Source organism: Prionailurus viverrinus, chromosome B2, assembly GCF_022837055.1.
Source record: "Prionailurus viverrinus isolate Anna chromosome B2, UM_Priviv_1.0, whole genome shotgun sequence".
In the NCBI taxonomy this organism is placed as follows: domain Eukaryota; kingdom Metazoa; phylum Chordata; class Mammalia; order Carnivora; family Felidae; genus Prionailurus; species Prionailurus viverrinus.
Genome location: NC_062565.1, coordinates 100,734,346 through 100,756,764, shown reverse-complemented (window position 1 = coordinate 100,756,764; position 22,419 = coordinate 100,734,346). Strand labels below are relative to the sequence as shown.

General features: G+C 37.8%; 1 protein-coding gene across 3 annotated transcripts in view; it reads left to right on the top strand.

Moving 5' to 3' along the window:
• The window catches only part of REV3L (REV3 like, DNA directed polymerase zeta catalytic subunit), a 175,608-nt gene that overhangs the window by 41,551 nt on the left and 111,638 nt on the right, over window positions 1–22,419 (top strand). For all 3 annotated transcript variants that reach the window (XR_007152156.1, XM_047858675.1, XM_047858676.1), the window contains exons 2-3: window positions 13,904–14,093; window positions 21,690–21,764. Coding sequence is in view for 2 of the 3 variants with exons in the window: in XM_047858675.1 (XP_047714631.1) it covers window positions 13,904–14,093; window positions 21,690–21,764 (265 nt within the window). In the remaining variant the exon portion in view is untranslated. The remainder of the gene's footprint in view (window positions 1–13,903; window positions 14,094–21,689; window positions 21,765–22,419) is intronic.

The following is a 22,419-nucleotide window of genomic DNA, read 5'->3' as shown; positions in this document are numbered from 1 at the left end:
TTACCGACCGAGCCAGCCAGGCGCCCCAAAACAATATTGGTTTTATAAGCCAGAATTTTATTTTTAGCAAAAGCTAATAGACACTAGTTATTTTTATGACATTTAGTCTGAAAGGTACACATTTTCTTGGAGATTCTGGCTTGAAACCACTGTTAGCAGTTTAACTTTTTAAGGCTAGACTTTTTAGAAAAATGTGATGATATACCATATTGTGTGAGCCTTTAAGTAGTACCCAAACTGAGGTGACCAGTCACTGTGAAGGTCAAAGTAATTACTAGTTTCCTTTCTATGATAATAATTGCAAACTAAGTTACATATGAATTTTGGACATGTCATTTCATCACATTTTGGATATATTAATCATAAAAATATTTGTATGTTACATTTTATTGCTGGTTAGTTTACTGTTATTTATTATGGAAAGTTGATCCTTAATTCAATCCCTTCTAGTCCCCTTGCAAATATGGGAAGGTAGGAGAACATTTTAAATATCTTTGTTAGGTTTTGAAAAAAAATTGTAAGGAGAAAAAAGCAGTCCAATTTTCTAGACCTAGTTGAAAGACATCGTATTTTGTTGGTTTTCCAACAACAAATTCTCAATTCTCTGACATCACCTGTGGGTGTTTTGTAATTTAGTTCAGTTATGACACTACTCAAAATTAGTGTAGACACCACAGGGTAAGGGATCAGCTCCACAAGACTGCCCCCACTTCAGATGCCAGCCATAAATGGATACCCAGGCTACCTGCACTTCTGCCGGGCCGATTACAAATCTCAACCCTTCCTCAGACTCAGTAAATTGCTAGAATAACATCTAGAACTCAGAACCCTATGTTGGCACAGTTTATTATAAAGTGTACAGTGAATAGCCAGATGAAGACATACATAGGGCAAAGTTCAGAAGGGTCCTGAGCACCAACCAGGAAGCTTTCCCAAGCCTTCATTGTTCCAGAATGTCTGTTGAAGTTTCATTACACAGGAATGATTGATCGAATCACTGACTATTTATGATTGAACTAAATCATAAGTCCTTCTCTTCTCCCTGGAGGTGAGGTGGCAGATGGGGAATTGGGGTTGAAAATACCAGTCCTGTAATGATATGGTTGATTCCTTGGGCAAGCAGCCCTCTGTTGTGAAGCCATCTAAAGAGTTCATCATGGGTCAACTCATTAGTATAAATTCCATTGTGATAGAAAGGGGTTCATTATTAATAACCAAAGATAGCCTATTCAGGAAATACCAAGGGTTTTAGGAGCTCTGTGCCAAGAATTAGGCACAAAGACCAAATATATGTTGTTGTTTTTTCTTTTTTATCAAACCACACATGCCTACCCAAATGTATCAAATACCTACTGTATTCTAGGCTCTCTGCTAGGCATTGAGAGTAGGAAGAATAAGAAGACATGGTACATGGTGTTCAAGGAACTCATGCTGTAGGTATGGAGACAAAGACAGTGAAGTTGTATCTTAGGTGGGAATTAGGTTTTGAAGCAAATGTATGAGATTAAAACCTTTTATAGGCAGAATTTCCTTGACAATCGCTTAAATTGTGTGAATTCTATCACACTATCTTTTAATAAATCCAACGGCTTAAATTTCCTTATATATAGACATAGGGGCACCTGGGTGGCTCATTCGGCTACACATATGACTCTTGATTTCAGCTCAGGTCATGATCTCATGGACAATAACCTCATAGACACTAATCACTTTTCTTCAGTTGAGCTCTAGTTGAAAGAGTTGGTCCCCAATCAGGGCCATGTTTTATGAAAACTGAACTGTATCTTTTTTTTTTTTTTTAAGTTTGTTTATTTATTTTGAGAGAGGGAGGGGCAGAGAGGGAGAAGAGAGAGAATCTCAAGCAGTCTTGGTGCTGTCAGTGCAGAGCCCAACGTGGGGCTCAATCCTATAACCATGAGATCATGACCTGAGCCAAAATCAAGAATTGGACACTTAACCAACTGAGCCAACCAGGTGCCCCTGAACTGTATCTTTTAGACAGAATCACACTTACTTAGTTGCCTCTTTCAATAGGAGATGCTTCCATTTTAGAAGTACAAAGGAACTGAAACAAAATAAGGAATTATATAAGGATTTATATACCCCATCTCATGGTGCTAGATCATAAATTTATTAACTGGGCACACTGCACCATTTAGTTGTGTTCTCCTATTCATTCACTTTGTCTCTTTCTCTACCTGAGTCTCTTCCCATCCCCATTGATCCCTTCCTACCCAAGTAAATAAAATGCATATATGATGTGATTCTACTGTATATAAACATACCTGTCACATAAGGGCATAATAGATTTATATATCATATAAATTCCTTAATTATTGACATAAATAAGGAAACAAGTCATACACTTTTGTAGGTAGAAGAGGGTGCGTATACTTGAAATACTTACTATTTCAAATAAGTAATAGCAAGTATTTCAAGTATATCTCTCCAGCCAGGGAGCTGGCTCTTAATAGATGCAGTTACAGTATTTTCTATCTAAATGTTTTTTGTGTTTTTCAGAAAATACTTTACATCAAACTTTTCTTCTATTTCCTCAGCGATGATTCTTCTGGTTATGGAGTACGTTAATTAATTCAAGGATGTATATTGAGCATGTTTGAGACATGGCTGAGACAAAAGATTCTGGTCCTCAGAGTTTTTTCTTTGGCTTGTGATGCTTCTATAAGTTGTCTTCATTTTGCGTAGTACTCAAATTGTACTGGTGAATGTAAAGTGGGAAAATTGATCTTCCCCATTGAGTTGAGAGCTGTAGGCCAAGATACGTATGTCCTTCAGCCACCTATCAGTTCTGAGTAGTTTTACACCTCCCATTTTGCTGTTTGTTTTCTCTGTCTTATGCTCTGTTGTTGTTTTATTCCTCCATTACAGTCTTCTTTTATACTAAACAGATATTTTCTAGTACATTTTAATTCCATTTCCCTTCCTTCCTTCCTCTCTCCTCCTATCTCTCTCCCTTTCTTTCTCTTTCTTTTAGTTATTTTCTTTATGGTTATTCTGGGTATTACAATTAACATCTTAATTTAAGATACTTTAGTTTGGATTAATCCCAATTTAATTTTCATACAGGCATACCTCATTGTACCTCACTTTGTTGTGCTTTGCCAATACTGTGTTTTTTACAAATTGAAGGTTTGTAGCAACCCCGCATCAAGCAAGTCTATCAGTACATTTTTCCAATGGCACTTGATCACCTGGTGTCTGTGTCATATTTTGGTAACTTGCAGTATTTTAAACTTTGATTATTCTGTTTGCTATGGTGATGTGTGATCAGTGATTTTGACTTGCTAAAACCTTACATGATTGTTAGCATTTTTTACCAAGAAGATACATATTTTTAAAATATTTATTTATTTTTGAAAGAGTGCAAGCAGGAGAGGGGCAGAGAGAGGGTGACAGAGTATTTGAAGCGGGCTCTGTGCTGACAGCAGGGAGCCCGATGTGGGGCTTGAACTCATGAACTGCGAGATCATGACCTGAGCCGAAGTCGGATGCTCAACCAACTGAACCACCCAGGTGCCCCAATAAAATATTTTTTAATTAAAGTGTGCACATTGTTTTTTCAGACATGATGCTATTGCCCACTTAATAGACTACAGTATAGTGTAAATATAATTTTTAGATGCACTGGGAAACCAAAAAATTCTTTTGACTCACTTTATTGCATTATTTGCCTTATTGCAGTGGCCTGGAACTGAACCCACAATATCAGTATACCTGTAGTATATGAAAACTTTGTTCCATTATAGCATCACTTATGCAGATTACATCATTACACATTATAACCCTCTCGACACAATTTTATAATTATTATTTTATGCACCTGTCTTAAGGTCTTAGGTAGCAGAAGGAAAGAATTATAAAAATAAGTGTTTATTATCTTTTTTATTTACCTATGTAGTTATCTTGACTGGTACTCTTTATTTCTTAGTGTGGATTTAAGTTACTGCCTATTGTCTTTTCATTTTAGCCTGAAATGAAATTTCCTTTAATATTTTTTGCGGGTCAGGTCTGCAAGTGGCAAGTTCCTTAATTTTCAATTAGCTGGGAATATCTTGATTTCTTCTTCCTTCTCACCTCACCTAGGTCTCCTTTGTTTTCACAGGGTAGTTTTGCTAGTTACAGAATTTTTGGTTAACAGTCTTTTTTTTTTTTTTTTTTCATCACTTTGTGTTATCCCTCTGGCCTCCATGGTTTCTAGTGAGAAGTCAGCTTTTAATCTTACTGAGGAAATTTTGTACATGATGAATTGCTCTTCTTTTGCCACTTTTCTTTCTTTTTTTTTTTAAGTGTATTTATTTTGAGGGGTGGAGGGACAGAGAGAGAATTCCAAGCCAGCTCTGCACTGACAGTGCAGATGCGAGGCTTGAACTCAAAACTGTGAGACCATGGCCTGAGCCAAAGCCTGATACTTAACCAACTGAGATCCAGGTGCCCCTCTTTTGCCACTTTCAAGATTTTCTCTTTGTTTTTTGGCAGTTTGGTTATGATACATCTTGGCATGGATCTCTGAATTTCTCCTGCTTGCAATTTACTAAGGTTTTTAGATATTCAGATTAATGTCTTCCATCAAATTTGGGAATATTTTTGCCATTCTTTTTTCAAATATTCTTTCCATCCTTTTCTTTCTCTCTTCTGCTGCTGAAGCTCATATTATGTATACGTTGGTATCCTTCATGGAATCCCATAGATCTCTGAGGCTCTGTTAATATTTTGTCATTCTTTTTCTTTTTTGTTCCTCAAATTAGCTAACCTGTCTTCAAGTTCATGGATTCTTCTGCCAGTTCAAGTATGTTCTTGACCCTCTTTAGTACGATTTTCATTTCTGTTGTACTTTTCAACATCAAAATTTCTGATTCTCTTTTATAATCTCTTTCTATTCATTTATATTTTCTATTAGGTAAGACATGATTCTCAAACTTCCATTTAATACTTTAGACACAATCTCCTTTTATTCTTTGGAATATTTTTAATAGCTGGTTTGAAGTCTGTCTAGTAAGATGAACGTCTGGGCTTCTTCAGGGACAGTTTCTATTAACTTCCTTTTTCCCCCTGTGTGTGGGCCATGCTTTTCTTTTTCTTCATATGTCTTATGTTGAAACTAGATGTTTTGAGTAATATGACAGTTAAGGAAGTCCTATTCCTCCCTAACCCCATGATTTGTTTTTGCTCTGTTGTTGGTGATGTTGTTTGTTTATTTAGTGACTTTTCTGAGTTAATTCTGTACAGTCTCTGTTCTTTGAAGTCCCTGTTCAGCTAACTTATTGGTCAGAATTTCCTTTAAATGTCTTGAGCCAATAGGTCTCCTTCCAGCTTTTGTTGAGGGGCTCTATATGCGTGTGTGTTGGTGCAGAGCCTCAAGGTCAGCCAGTATTGAAAGATTAGGGCTTTCTCAGCTCTTCCTGAGCATAACTCCACACATATACATAGCCTTATGAATTCCCAGGACTATACTACACCTTTCAAGTTCTTATGGACATTTCAGTCCTCAGTTTTTCCTTTTAAGCTTTTTTGTTTAGCCTTTTGTTAGCTGCAACTAGTAAACCCCCCTCAGGCAACTGTAATGTTAAACAGTTGCTGCTGATTGTTTTCCACAGTATGTTGCAGACGGAACTGTCTATACACATGGAGTGAGCTCTGCGTCTGATCAAATAAAGACAAGTCCTGAGAATGGAGCTTTTCTTTTTTTTTTTAAATTTTTTTTTAACATTTATTTATTTTTGAGACAGAGAGAGACAGAGCATGAACGGGGGAGGGGCAGAGAGAGAGGGAGACACAGAATCGGAAGCAGGCTCCAGGCTCTGAGCCATCAGCCCAGAGCCTGACGTGGGGCTCGAACTCACGGACCGCGAGATCGTGACCTGAGCGAAAGTCGGACGCTTAACCGACTGAGCCACCCAGGCGCCCCGAGAATGGAGCTTTTCATTTTCAGTGAGCTGCCAAGCAGGTCAAATAGTGACAGTTTTCTGGTAATCGGGCTTTTGGGGAACTATAAATCTGTTCTCTATTCTGTAGTTGCAAAGCTTTGGTTTTCAAGGCTGCTCTGGAGCTGGGGAGGAGAGGGGATTGGATTAGGGCAAGTTAGAATACCACAAAGCTTGCTGTTCTTGCTAAGATTCAACTGGTTTTCTTGCATAAACACTCCTTGGACTGTCACCAGCTTTTTAGGTAATTTCCAAAGGGTTGAAAAAAGTTGATTTTGACAGAATTTGCCAGTGTTCTTGTTGCTTTTATGGAGGGGAGTGGCTTTTTAAAGGTTCTTCCTCTGCCATTCTGGAAGTGTCTGTTGCCATTTCTACATACTGTTATCTGCATCCTGCTTCCAGTCGCTGATACAGCCCGTCATTGCTTATGTTTCTCTTATACATTTCTTAAGTTTTTTTTAAATTTTAATGTTTATTTATTTTTGACAGAGAGAAAGAGAGAGAGACAGAGCATGAGCAGGGGAGGGGCAGAGAAAGAGGGAGACACAGAATCTGAAGCAGGCTCCAGGCTCCAAGCTGTCAGCACAGAGCCCGACGCGGGGCTCGAACTCACAGACCGCGAGACCATGACCTGAGCTGAAGTCGGACACTCAGCCGATGAACCACCCGGACGCCCCTCTCTTACACATTTCTAATGAGCCCTTGGAACTTTCTGGTTCCATGGCTAATATGCTTGCCTGGCAACCCTCTCAGGGGTTCATTCTCTCATATCCCAACCACATAGATCAAAATCTTTTATTTCCTCCTTTAAATACGAGTATTCCTCAAGTTTCTGATCTATGCTCCTTCTCTTACCTACGTGTTCTCTTGGGCATTTTTTACCTGTTATTCAGACTCCCAAATCTGTCTTCTTCTCTAGCTCAGATCTCTCTCTCTCAAGCTCTTTATCTCTGTACCTAATTGTGCTTAATGTAAATCTCCATTTGGAAATTCTATCAACATGTAAAATTCCACAAGTTAAAAATAGAAATCAGCCTACTCTTCTTTCTTAGTTTTCTTTGAAAGACATTCACATCAGTCCAGTTGGCTAAACCAAAAACTTGCCTCATCTTTGATTCTTTTACCCTACGCCCAAATTCTAGTCAGTTTCCTCTAAATTCTGTGCTCTAAATCCATCTTGATGTTTTCTCCATCTCTACTGACTTTTCTCTCCTGAATTACTTCAACAGCCTCCTAAACAGATTTTCCTATTAAAGTTCTGTCCCTAGCTTTCGCACAATGTGTCCACAAGGAAACTTTATAAAATGCAAATCCACACAGGTCACAGAATCTACACATGCCCACATATACACACATACACACTTTGCCTTTCTCCCCATTGAACTTTTTGCTTCTTCCTGACTACATTTTTCTTATTCCCAGACCAGGTATGTTCTTATTTGCTTTCAGACTTTTGTATGTACTGCAACATTCTTTCTCACTTTGCTCTTTTTGTTACTTACTCTGGGAAGCCTTTCTATAGTCTCACAAATCTGAGTTAGATACTTTTTGATACTGTAACTGCCTGTTTACTCATCTTTATCTCTGAGTAGAATGTAAAAAGTTCATGAGTTCAGGGACTGTGATTATGAGCAGCCTGTGGTCTAGCACCTGACGTTGGGCTTTCACAAAGTATTTAAAGAACAGAGAATTTATGCCTACATTTATGAATGAAGAAACCAGTGACACTTGGGTGGCTCAGTCAGTTGTGTCCAACTCTTGGTTTAGGCTCAGGTCATGATCTCATGGTTCATGAGATTGAGCCGCATCAGGCTCCACACTGACAGTGTAGAGCCTGCTTTGTATTCTCTCTCTCCCTCTCTCTGCCCCTCCCCTGCTCATGAGTGTGTGCATGTGCACTCTTCAAAATAAATAAACTAAAAAAAATAAATGAGGAAACCAATCGTGTTTAACACTGGAAATACAAAGATATATTAGACAAGTGTGTAAATAAAATAGACCTTTGAAACATCTGGTGTTTGAAAGATACAGTTCTGTTATTAATGTAGGATTGATAACTTAAAGCCAGTGATTCTAAATAAAGCCATGTATAATTTAGTTGAAGAAATAAAATGGCATGAATAAATGTGAAACCCCAAAGCATTATTTACAAATGAAAGGAGAAAATGAAGAGAAAGTGTCAGGAAGTTGTATACGTACGCCCTTTGTATGGTTAATGATAATACTTAGGTTTTTGGTTTTTGGTTTTTGTTTTGTTTTTTAATTTCTGAGTCATTTAGTAGATGACTTCTTCCTGCCTTTTTCTTACACAAACTGTATATTTAGAAAATATCCATAAGCAAAAAGAAAATAAAATCTTTATCTCATTTAATATGTTTTATATATATATATATTAATAATTGAAATAAACCTGAATATTACCTGAAGTAAATATAAACATCTCTTCATGCCAGGAAACATACTTCTACACCATCTGTTGCTGAAGTTGGCACACTTTTTTTTCTGTAAAGGGCCATACAGTATATATTTTAGGCTTTGCAGGCTTGGTCTCTGTTGCAACTTCTCAACTCTGCCTGTTAGCAAAGCAGCAATAGCCCATTCCAAATAAATTTATTGGTGTGTTCCAATAAATTTGTATTTACAAAGACAGTAAGCAGGAATTGGTATAAGAGCCATAGATCTATGATAGAGATACATCATAATTAATCTATTTTTGGAAGTTTATATTGTCTTCAATTTTTTTTTTTTTTTTTACTATTGGTAATACTGTCTTAGCATCTTAATATCTATTTATTTATTTTAATGCTTATTTATTTTTGAGAATGAGAGAGAAAGTGTGAGCAGGGGAGGGGCACAGAGAGAGCGGGGGCAGAGGATCTGAGGCAGTTTCTACACTGACAGCAGAGAGCCTGATGTGGGGCTCGAAGTCCCAAACTATGAGATCATGACCTGAGCTGAAGTCGGATGCTCAACTGTGACTGAGCCACCCAGGCGCCCAAGCATCTTAATATTTAAATGCTCATGTATATTCTTAATTTTTTTTTAGGGTAAATTCTGAAAATGTAATTTCTAGAGCTAAGAGTACTTAAGATTTTTTTTTCATAGATGGTAATGGGTGATACAACATTTGCTTTCTGTGACTAAGTTTTGCTTGGTTCATTTTGTGGTTTTGTGGGAATGGGGAAAAAAAAGGTGGAGTGAAATTTTAGAAAGAAGCAAAGAAAGACTGCTTGGAGGGAAACAGATTGAGGTAATTACAGTGATATAAAACTTAAAAAGAGATATTCCAAAAAGAAAATATGAAAAATTCCATAAATACACGTTTTCCTGTTCACATACCAAGTTTTTCTGTTTGATAGCTCTGTAGAGTTTTGTTTAAAATCTTGTGTATATTGAGTTTGAGATTTGGGAGATGGGTTGCAAGTTACAAAATAAGCATTTCTTATTCAGTCTCCTAGGATACTCTTAGGCCAGCATGATTTTGATTGTGGTGACCAGTCAGCTTGTTTTAAAAAGACAAGAGAAAACATAAGCTTTTCTGTTCTGGATGATGAAGTCTAATCAGTTGGAGCAGGGATTGGCAAACTACTCTCCATGGACCAAATTCCTCCCGCTGCCTGTTTTTGTAAATGAAATTTTGTTGGAACAACACAGCCATGCACATACTACTGTCTGTGGCTGCTTTCAGGCTACAGTGGCAGAGTTAAGTAGTTATATCAGACACAGTATGGCCCGTAAAGCCTAAAATATTTACCATTTCCCACTTGACAGGAAAAAAATTGCAGACCTCAGAATTAGAGAAAAGATACGTGGTAGTTTTTCTGTTTATCAAAAATGGATCTACAAAAAAATATAGGTAATTTTGCTATGGATAAACTAAGATTTTATGCACAATTTAATTAAGAGACCAAATCTAGGCACTTAAAATATAGAAGACAATGTGAAATGTTGGAATACAGAGGACTTAATATTTGGTGTACTTCTAAGTTCTGTAAAAGATTAGCTTCACAGTGCCCAAGTACTCTGGCTGTTACAGAGACACCTACCTTTGTTATAGAAGCCCTGCTTACACAGAGTTGGAAAGTAGCCAGCTCCACACAGTTTTGCCATGGTGTCTAAAAGCCAGCAGTTAATGCTGTGACAAGTTTCTGTGGAGCTTTCCTGAAACATCTTTATTGCACTTTCTGAATTAGGCAACATCAGTCAAATTGCAAAGTCCAAACTCTTAAAAAAATTTGAAACCTGTATGTATGCATGTGTGTGTGTGCACACACACATACACACACACACACACACACACACACACACACACACACACACACACACATGCTTTTTCTCCAAATGGCAGTCTTTTTTCCTACTGAGTTTGCTGCTTTAATTCAGTTTGACATGACAGTAAGAGGGGACATTCAGAAATTAGAGATATAAAGAATGCCGGTTGCTTGCTTGCTTTGGGTACATATGTTACTTAGAAATAGCTAATACTTTAAACAGTTTAAGAATCCCAAATCATTTAGCAGGGTTTCAAAATAGCATAGTTTTCACTAGTTTTATAAAAGCATTCTTAAAAGAATCCTGTGTATGGAACTCTTTAGAGTATAGTGAAAAGGCCTCTGTATTGAAGATGCAAGTTCTTGTCTATAGCCATACCTCCCTGAATGCGTCCAGTCTCGCCTGAAGTTGCAAGTTCTTAACTAGGCAACTAACTAGATGTTGAAAAAATCCTAAGTGCCCAGTACCAGCTGCCTACCTGTGGACTTAATTTATGAGAGAGAAGCCACTGATTGAATGCTGAAGGCACTGATTTTAGGGTGTTTTTCTCATAGCTGAATCTGATCCTAACTGATGGGGGTGGGACAGAATAGTTTATCTCCAAGGGACTTTACATATGTGTGGCCCCACACATTTGCGTGGGGTAGAGCTGATCAAGGGAAATCTATAGAAGTTGTCTGTACCTTGTCAAGATAAAGTAATACAATTACAGAACTACAAGTTTTACAATAATAAAAGACCTACTGTTGCCAAACAAATTGATTAACACATTCATTTTTATACATTTGTTTTTCCTTGCTTAACTTTTTGAACTTATTTTATCTTGTTTCTCCTCATTTTCTTTTCTATGATAGTCATTCTATATTAGAGCCATCAGTGCAATGCCAAGAATTCTTTGTGCTGTGGTTGTTCTTCAGGAGGTTATTCTTGAGCAAGAGTGGTAAGGCACAGAGTCATCCCTAGCTTCTGGAGAACCAGAGGGGAATACACCCGTGTTAATGTAGTGACTACAGTGTAGCATGGGACTTTGGGTTATTCGGGGCAGGAAAGAGCAGTAAGCTGAGGACTCACCCCAACACCCATGTCCTTCAGTAGCTCTGTAATCCTTAGTTGTATCAAAGTCCCTCTGTTTTTATAGATTCCTTTTTTCAGATACTCAAGGCTTTTATACCATTCCTCTCCTCAACTAATAAATCTATTTAGCTGAGGGTTTGTTCATCCATTTAATAAATATTTATTAAGCACATATATGCTCTCTGCTAGGTCTTGGGGATATTATGATCTTTCAACCACAGTACCAGCTCCAAGGAAGTTTCAAATGAGAGTCAGATAAGGAAACAGGCGTTTACATTACAAAATAAGAGCTTAGGAGTTAAGGGAGCCAACATTAACTTTTTAAAAAATTGAACCAGCATGGTTAAATGAAAAGAGCATTGAGTTTAGATTTTATTGATCTGCTTTTAAATTTTGATTCAATTACCTAATAGGTACGTGATTTGGGGAAAATAACCTTTGTGATACTTGTAAGGTTGTTGTATGTTTTAGAAATAAATACACGTGAGGCGCTTAGTTCAGTGCCTGCTAAATAAATCATTTCTGCTTTTTTCCTAAATCATATACCTAAGTTTCAAAGCCTATAAATAGATAATTGTTCTGGCCCCTACTTCACAGGAGATGGAAAAGTGGGAATTAAAAAAAAAAAATTCTATGATCTTTGAATATCCTACCTGTAAAGAAACTTGGTAGGAATCAGATTTTATAATCATTCCTTGTAAAATTTATCTAAGTTTCCATTATCGAGATATAGGGACTATAAAATTAATACCTTAAGAGCTTACAGAATTGCTTGTAAAATACACTGTTACACTAAATCTGTAACCACTGGTCTTAGATCTGCCAGCTTAGAAGAGGATACTTCTGTCTCCACCTCCCTTATCCCCACGGTGTAACATCCCAGTTGCTCTTAACCAGTTGAGGTTTATATCTTGAGTGGTAATGGTTGTAACATTTTTTCATGAGATGTTTAAAAAGCATTCAAGTAGATCATCAGTAAACTATTTAAATATGTTTTTAAATACTCATAATTAGAATTTGATTTTTTTCTATTTGAAGAATTAAAAAAAACAGCAATATTTAGGAAATAGTACCATGTTTGAAATGAAACAAAATAGCCAATGAACTTGCTTTTAACTGAAAGGGTTTTTTTTCCATTTCTTTGAGATTAAGCAGCATAACTGCTGCTAAAAATAGAAAGTGGTCTAACAGCAGTGCAATTTGTAATTGTTCAAAAGTGTGAAAGTTGGTAGTTGAAATTCAAATTCCACACTTGTGAGGCTATAGATCTTATTCCATTGTGTGATTGTGCTTTCCAGTTTTGCTATGCTGTATGTAATAATTGTTCCAGATTTATTTGTTAATTCTGTTGTAGCCGTACCTTAAAAATAAGATAAGCTGATGTTATTCACTATAGAAAGTATGAAATACAACAGAATATAGAACCATTTTCTGGGTATTTTATATAAATCATTCTGAATTATAAATAGGAAATAGTAAGCAAACAAATAGTTACTTTCCTACTAAGAAAGAAAAAAAATCTCAGTGAAGCAGAGTAGGGTAAGGGGTGGGGAAGAAGCCGGGGCTTATGTTGGCAGGGCAGTGCAGGGATAGTGAGTGACAGCCTGAGGAGAAAAATGGATATGTTCTTCCATCACTGCCATTCTCTCTGTTTGAAATAGACAAATGGCATGTACCCAAGGGGAGCTAGGGACAGTGCTCTGAGGATAGGAGCCACTTCTGTACAGCCCTGCCAAATTTATGAGAGTAATGGTGCATCTGTTTTTTGTTGCTGCTGTTGTTACTTAACCTTGTCATGGATACATTACTGTTTCTGTGGCACTTCTTTTGTGGGTTGTTACTCATACTACTTTCTTTATCATGGCTGTGCTGGATTTTCTGTTGGCAAGTCAGCACCATTTACCCCTTCTGCACCTTGCCTGATACAGTGGCTTCCTGGGAAGTGTACATGCTTGTTTTTTCACCTCTCATTGTGTCTACCCCTGTCCACCAAATGTGCAGTTTAGATATCCAGAAGTCTATTATAGACAAATGATATGTTTTTGTCTTTTTTGATTTTGTTTTCTAATAGCAAAATTTCATTTTTACCCCTCCCAAACTCCCCTCCCCACCCTTAATAGCAAAATTCCACATACTGGAACTGCTTTTATCCTCTGAACAGCAAACGTTCAGAGTAGTCTGTCTCAGGAAAGTCTCTGGTTTGAAAACATTTATGCCAAGACAGATATTCATTGATTTATTTAATGAACTTTCAGTGACTTTTTATAAGGTTCATAACACTGTGCTAAGTGGTATTATTACAGGGCAATTCAGTGAAGTATATAAAGCTAGTTAGATTGTGAGGGTAAAATATTCAAACGTTTTCGCCAAAACTATTTAAATCATACTAGAATGCTTATGTTTATAAAATGCTTCTAAATGTTCTGTTGTAAAATGTAGGTGTAAAATGTAAAAAATAGGTGGCTTTAATTATATGTTAATTTTCTTCAACTGTTAGTTATCCTAGATAAGCCATGTTGTCATTAGAATGTTTAAATGACTTGCATTCTTTGCTTTGTAATGTTAAACATTTTAAATGCATCTCAAACTAAACTTTATAATGTGTTACATTTTAGGTCAGAAGACATGTCTTCATCTACATGGCATCTTTCCTTACCTCTATGTGCCATACGATGGTTATGGACAGCAGCCAGAAAGCTATCTTTCTCAGATGGCATTCAGTATCGACAGAGCACTTAATGTGGCTTTAGGCAATCCATCTTCCACTGCTCAGCACGTGTTCAAAGTGTCATTAGTATCAGGAATGTAAGTATATGTTAACATCTTTTTAAATTTCTTTATGTTTTAGTACTAAGTAAAAGAAAAGCTATCTGATTTAAAGATACTGTTTATTTTTCTTCTACTTCTAATGGGAGTGGGGCGAATTTTATGTTGTAACTTTAAAAAAATTTTTATTAATGCTTATTTTAGAGAGGTGCAAGCACACGCATGAATAGTGGAGGGGCAGAGAGAGAGGGAGTCAGAGAATCCGAAGCAGGCTCCAGGCTCTTAGCTGTCAGCACAGAGCTCAACATGGGGCTTGAGCTCACAAACTGTGAAATCATGACCTGGGCCAAAGTCGGATGCTTAACTGACTGAGCCACCCAGGCGCCCCTATGCTGTAACATTTTAAAGTAAATTTTTGTTGCAGTGAAAGATAGATGGTTAACAGTGATTTTTGTTTTAACCTTTTCCATTTCTACATTTCTTAGACCTGTAGAAATTCATGTAATTTATTTATCAAATACTTATTGAGCACCTTCCATGTGCTAGGCTCTGTTCTAGGTGCTTGGGATATATTGGTGAACAAAACAAAGATCCGTGCCACCGTGGAGGTTACATTCTAGTAATGGGAAATAGAAAATAACCAATCGATATAACATGAAATAAATTTATTCCTTTATTATGTGATAGTGCTATAGAATAAAGATGTAGAGCAGGATAAGAAGTTTCAATAGTGTAGGGTAGAGAAATGGACTGGTGGCAGTTTTATATAGGATAATCAGGGAAGGTGTTATTGACAAGGTAAATAGACTTTTGAGCAAAGACTTGAAGGTGAGGGAGTAGGAACAACATGGAGGCCAGGTAGCTAGAGTGGAGGGAAAAGAGAGTAGGACAAAATGAGATTAGGGAGAGATGAATGGATGGAGATTGTGTTGGCCAGTGGTTCTTAAAGTATGGTTTCCAGGATCACCAACTTCAGCTTTGCCTGGTTTGAAAGCTATGAAAATGCACCTATCAGATCTCCGAATACAAGGAGCATAATTGAACAGTGGCCCCACTCTTGCACTGAAATCTATCATTCCATATAAACTGAAGCTGCTTTCCATAAGCTACTTCCAGCCAATGGCTAAGCCTGGGAAGGATACTAGGGCAGGCCTGTTCCTAGGAAGCACTTGGGAACTCTCTGAAAGCCTTTCTGCACTTAGTTTAGAATCACACTGCTAGAATCACACTTCTACATCGGTAGAAGATATTGCTACCGATCTTCCCTCTGTCCCTCTTTCTTTCATTTGGGACCAGATGTTATCTAATTTTGGTGGCTGTCCCAGCCTTTCCTGGATCCTGCTTCATTTTCTCTCACAGATGTTTCCCAAATAAATTCCTTGCACATATTGGCATCAACTTCTCAGAGGACTTAGATTAACATACTGGGGAACTTATTTAAAATATATTCTTGGGTTGGGGCACCTGGGTGGCTCAGTCGGTTAAACGTCTGACTTTGGCTCAGGTCAAGATCTCACAGTTTGTGGGTTCGAGCTCCGTGTCGGGCTCTGTGCTGACAGCTCAGAGCCTGGAGCCTGTTTTGGATTCTGTGTCTCCCTCTCTCTCTGACCCTCCCCTGTTCATGCTCTGTCTCTGTCTCAAGAATAAATAAACATTAAAAAAATTAAAAAAAATATATATATATATTCTTGGGTCCCACCCTAGACCTAATGAATCAGGAACTCCGGTTGTGGGGCCCAGCAATTTGTGTTTTAATAATAAGCCTTTGTAATGATTCTGATGCATACTAAAGTTTTAGAAACACAACATTAGGCTGTTCTGAGGACTCTGGCTTTTACTCTGAGTTTTTTTTTGCAGGAATTTGAGTAGTCACAATCTAAATTAGGCTTGAAAGGATAACTTAAGCAGTTGTGTGAAGGGTAGATCATTGGGGGATAAGGGTAGAAGTAGGGGAGAACATTAGGAGACTTTCATTAATCTGGGTGAGATGAGAAAATACAGTAGCTTGCACTTGGGGAGTAGTGGGAGTACTGAGCTGTGGTCAGCTTCTGGATCTGTTCTGAGAGTTGAGTCTATGAGCTTTGCTGTCTGATTGGATGGAGATTATGACAGGAGTCAAAGATGACTATAAAATTGTGAGTCTGGAAGGTGCAGGTAGAATAATAGGCTGGCAGGAAAGATTTGGAGCTCGTACTAGAATGTTTTCAGTTTGATATGTGTATATTAAATTCATCTTAAATCTGTCTACGTTTTCCACCTTAATCTAGGCTTTCCTCTGGACCACCACAGTATCCTTTTAATTGAATTTCCTTCTATTTTTGTCTTGTTCCAGAGCTGCAAAAGTATTCTTCTTCTTATATAAATTGGATCCTTTTAAAATCATTTAAAATCCTCGAGTGGCTTCATATTGTTCACAGAGTAAATTGAAGCTTCTAACCACAGCCTGTGTGATCTGACCCCTGTTCACTACATTCCATCTAGAAACATGGGTCTTCTTCTTTCAGTTCCTCTGATGTGTTGAGCTCTTTCCCACCTTTGTGCATGCAGTTTGCTTTCCTTGAGTTCTCTACCCTTCTCCAATCTTTCAGATCCTTCACTTCTCCAGAGAAGTTTTTTCTGACTTTCCTACGTAAAATAGGTTGGGGCACCTGGGTGGCTCATTCATTTGAGTGTCCAACTTTGGCTCAGGTCTTGATCTCACAGTTCATGAGTTTGAGCCCCGCATCAGGCTCACTGCTGTCAGTGCAAAGCCCGCTTCCCCTGTCCCCCCTCTGTCCCCCTTTCTCACTGCCCCTACCCTGCTTGCACTCTCTCTCAAAAACAAATTTTAAAGACATTAAAAAAAATAAGTTGTCATTATAATTACTCTGTATCTCTGTCTATTCTTGTTTCCTTTAGCGCAATATAGTTGGCAGTTATTTTAATTTTTTGATTACTTAATTTTTATGTATTTCTCCCACCAGCATGTAAGCGCCATGAGAAAAAGGACCATGTTTGTCTTGTCCATCATTATATCCTTAGCACTTTTTTTTTTTTTAATTTTTTTTAAGTCTATTTATTTTTGACAGAGACAGAGTGTGAGCATGAGCTGGGGAGGTGCAGAGAGAGAGAGGGAGACACAGAATCCGAAGCAGGCCCCAGGCCCCAAGCCGTCAGCACAGAGCCCGATGCGGGGCTCGAACTCATGAACTGTGAGATCATGACCTGGGCTGAAGTCGGACACTCAACCGACTGAGCCACCCAGGCACCCCTATCCTTAGCACTTTGTATGGTGTTGGGCACTTAGTAGATATGGCTCAGTAGCTGTTTGGTTGACTAAATGAGATGGAAGTTCACACCTGTCCTATGATAGTAACAATTAGGTTAAAGATAATTATCAGTTTTATATTCCAACTTTTTTTTATGTTTAATAGTTTCTAAGAACTTTCCTATACATACTCTCATTTCAAAGTTGAATCTCCAGGGGCACCTGGGTGGCTCAGTTGGTTAAGCTTCTGACTTCAAATCAGGTCATGAGCTCATGGTTTGTAAGTTCAGGCTGCCCGTTGGGCTTTGTGCTGACAGCTTGGAGCCTGGAGCCTGCTTCAGATTCTGTCTCTCCTTCTGTCTCTGCCCTTCCCCTGCTTACACTTTGTCTCTCTCTCTCTCTCTCAAAAAACAATAAATAAACATTAAAAAAAAAATTTCAAAGCTGAATCTTCAAACTGCCCAGTGAATTGAATAGTCACCAGTCTTTTTTTTTTCTTTTCTTTTTTTTTTTTTTAAATTAAGCAAGCTCTGTGCCCAATATGAGGCTTGTACTCATGACCCTAAGATCAAGAGTCACATACTCTACCAACTTGAACCATCCAGGCACTCCAGCCACCAATCTTTCTGTTGTCATATTTTTAAGAGTCTGAATACCTGGGGTGCCTGGATGGCTCAGTAGGTTAAGCGTCTGACTTCAGCTCAGGTCATGAACTTGTGGTTCGTGAGTTCAAGCCCTACGTCGGGCTCTGTGCTGATAGCTCAGAGCCTGGATCCCACTTCAGATTCTGTCTCCCTCTCTCTCTGTTCCTCCCCCACTAGGACTCTGTCTTGCAGTCTCTCTCTCAAAAATAAATAAAGAATAAAAAATTAAAAAGTCTGAATACCTGAGGCAAAAGATGAGCTGTTCTTTGGCTGCCATTCTTTCCTCTTACTCTAATTTTTTTCTTAACCTAATTCCCCTTTTCCTTACCATACATTCTAGCTTTGTGATTATTTTAGTCTTTCAGTTTTCCCTACTTTCTTAAGGTAGACAAGGTTGCATCTAGCTACCAAATTAAAATCTGTACAGGTTTGATTCCAGTCTTTTTAGATAATGCATTGTTCTGAGGCCAGGTCAAGAGATAGGATTATGACCTTAGGCTAATTTCTGGAATTCCTTGCCACTTAGCTACCATGATTTTAGAAAATATCCTATAAAGAGATTCTTAATCCATTTGAGTTAATTGAGTTTTTTGCTATCCATTTTCATTTTCCTTCTCACTGCCATATGAAAAAACTAACTCTTAATTATCAGATATAATTTTTTTAAGCCTAAAATATCTATTCTCAAACTCTGTTCCATTCTACTTTTTCCCTCCAAAGAGTTTCCCTGTTGAGGAATTCTTGTGGCAGAATTAACTGAAGCCAACAGCAAAAAGTAAGCGTTACAGGTTAAATTACACAGAAGCAGAAAACTGAATTTGTAGAATTTCCAGGCTATATTTTGGGTCAGCAGATGTGAAAACAGAATCCTAGGTGTACAAAGAATTTTAGAGGTTTGATAGTCTTACCATATTCAGTTTTTGAAATTTATGAGATTCTAATTGTAAAACCCTAAAAGATTCTTGCAAAATCAAAACAAGCAAAGATAACATGGACCACACTGCAGATTTAATTCCCCCCTCCGCCCCCATTTATTTGGCTTAAAATAACTCCTGTCTTCAGATAAATAGCTATATTTATCTACATGAAAAATACCATAGTAAGAGGAATAAATAGTTGAATTTTGCCAGTGAGACAGAATGAGATCATTCATGTAACGTGTCTTTGTTTCACCCCTTCCTTCATGGCAACAAAAATGGAGTAAATAGCAAACTAGACAGGAAGTGGTTAAGTGTTACTAAGGGAAAAAAAAGTAAAGAAGAGTGAAGGGTAAGGGATAGGGAGTGATGGTTAGAGAAGACTTTTCTGAGGAAGTGAGTCTAAGTAGAGATGTGATTGAAGATTGAAAGCAAACCATGCCAGGGTTCAGGGCAGGCTTTCGAGGCAGAGAGAATGGCAAGTTACTTGAGTGTAGATCAAGTTAGAGAGGAAAAGGTGATTGGAGTGAGTAGCAAGGACAAGATAAAGAACCTTGTAGGGGTGCCTGGGTGGCTCGGTTGCTTAAGCGTCCAACTTCGGCTCAGGTCGTGATCTCACCATTCGTGAGTTCCAGCTCCACATCGGGCCCTGTGCTGATAGCTCAGAGTCTGGAGCCTACTTCAGATTCTGTGTCTCTGTCTCTCTCTGCCCCTCCCCTCCTTGAATGCTGTCTCTCAAAAATAAACATGAAAAAAAAAAAAAAAGAACCTTTTAGACCTTGGTAAATAGTTGGATTTTTTTTTCTCCAACGTTTGTTTATTTTCAAGAGAGAGAGCACAAGTAGGTGAGGGGCAGAGAGACAGGGAGACAGATTCCCAAGCAGGCTCTGCTCAGTCAGTGCAGAACCCAATGCAAGGCTCGAAGCCACAAACCATGAGATCATGACCTGAACCAAAGTCAGACACTTAACTGACTGAGCCACTCAGGCTCCCCTAGTTGGATTTTTTGAAAAATGGAAATTACTTTATAACAATCATATAGAAGGCTCTGACTTAAAAGCTTGAAAATAGCTGGGGGGGGGAAGTTCATACCGCAAATAATGACTGCTACCAGATTACTCCTGTATTTGATGTCAGCTACACTGTCAGACGTGACAGAAATGGGGTCCTAATGAGGGTAAGTTCTACTTAGTGCCCATTAGATAGGCACAGTATTTTTTATTTTTATTGATTTATATTTTTTAAAAGCTTATTTATTTATTTTGAGAGAGATAGAGACAGTGTGAGTCAGGGGCAGAGAGAGAGGGAGACCAAGAATCCCAAGCAGGCTCTGTGCTGCCAGTGAGATCATGAACTGAGCAGAAACCAAGAGTTGGATGCTTAACCAGCTAAGCCACCCAGACACCATGGGAGAGTTTTTTTGTAAATGAAAAGTGAATAGGTTTATCTACCTAAAGATTTCACCAACCACTTATTTACAACTAAACTCTAGGGAGATATAAAACTTTTTTGCATGCAAATTCATACCTGTTTATATATTATTTCTAACTACATCATCTTTGAAAGTGATAGTCTGGGGGTACCTGGCTGGCTTAGTTGGTAGAACATGTGACTCTCAATATCAGGGTCATGAGTTCAAACTCCCATGTTGGGCATAGAGCTTACTTTATGTTTTTTATTTTGTTTTGTTTTTAAGTTTATTTATTTATTTTGAGAGAGAGAAAGAGGCAGAGAGAGAATCCCAAGCAGGCTCGGTGCTGTCAGCTCAAAGCCCAACATAGGGCTCAATCCCATGAACCATGATCATGACCTGAGCCAAGAGTCGGATGCTTAACCAACTGAGCCACCTAGGTGCCCCAGAGCTTACTTTAATACATAAATAAATACAGGTGCCTAGCTGGCTCAGTCGGTAGAACATGTGACTCTTGATCTCAGGGTTGTTAGTTGAAGCCCCATGATGGGCATGGAGCCTACTTTAAAAAAAAAATGAAAATGGTAGTCTATATCAGAGGTACTGGTGTAGTTTCAAATCCTCCTAAAATGATGTAACATGATATTCCAGCTTATTTCATCTTGCTCTGAACACTTGTTTCTCTCTCTGCCGTGTAGATTTTTGCTTCTTCCTTTCCCCATTCTAGCTGATGCCCTAGAGAAAAAGCCAGCCTCAACATAATTAGGGTCCTTAAGTAAGGTCATGGTCTTCTTAATCTCTTAAGTTCCTGTCTACACAGTTTTCATGGGCTTCATTTGACTTGCATGAGTGTTTTATACAAACACACACACACACACACGTACATATATATAATAGGCAAATTGTCTCTGCTTAGTGAATTTGTAAAATTAATAATAAGCAGACAAGCAAAGTGACATGAGTGCTGTTAATTAAAGGACTTTGTTAATGAAGAGCTTTAACGTTTGACAGAAAGTCAGAAATGGGTGAAGGTGCTTGAAAGGTCTCGGGTTTTCTCATACATGTTCAGAGTATAGAGAAAAAAAGTCATTTTTTTAATAGTCATTATGATTGAAATTAAGGTGTAAACAGTTTGCACTCCTTTTTGTCCCTAGTTTTTTGAAAGTGGTATTTTTTTTTTTTTGAAAGTGGTATTTTTAAAAGAAGTAACCAGATTGCAATATTTTATATGTTAATCTGTGGTAAGTTTAATTGAAAGGTTTTGGAGCAGTTTTTGTTTGTTTTTTGAGGTTTTGGGTAATATTAAATATAAATAAGGCTGAATTAGGCTAGCTGAGTCTAATTAGAGCAATAAGTTGCATTACTTCATCTCTGAATGATAAAAATAATTTGAAATACCTTTTTCTTTTATTTCAGGCCTTTTTATGGTTATCATGAGAAGGAAAGACACTTTATGAAGATCTATCTTTACAATCCAGCAATGGTGAAAAGGTACAAAGATAAAATATGAATAGCTATCACTTAAGTATTTTAATAATAAAAAATAAAAATCTAGAAGAAAGGACTGTGTCATTTGTAGCATTATTAAAGAAAGGAACCATAATATGTGTATTTATGTGCAAAGAGAGATCTATGGCTTGGCCTCTGGGAAGGATGTTTTAAGAGTGAAGGGACCTTGCTTTTTATAGTCCCTAACTGCTGCTTTTCTGTTTTAGATTTCGAGAGCTTGTAGAAGTAGATAAGGAGAGATGATGGCTGCCTTGTAGGATCTTAGTGCTCTACTAGCCAGACCAATGTTCAGTACCAGGAGAAATCTACTCTTCAATTTCAAAACAAAAAGAAATAGTATAAGAGGTCAGAGTGTAAGGGCTTCTGAGATCTCAGAATCCTGTTGACTCTTTATTAATGCTAGTGAAATTTTATATCCCAGATTTTTTGTTTGTTTTGTCTCTGGTTGTTTTTTGTTTTTGTGTTTTTGTTTTTGTTTTTCTTCTCTCAGTAAGTCTATCTGTCTGTATCTTATTCTGTCAGTCATCCTGGAGTCTAAGTTCCTGATGGCAAGAAGGGCACATACAGAGAAGACTTCATTCGTTCTCTAGGGCTCAAAACAAGGGTTTTCAGTCTGTGTGGTGACAAGCTAGGGTAG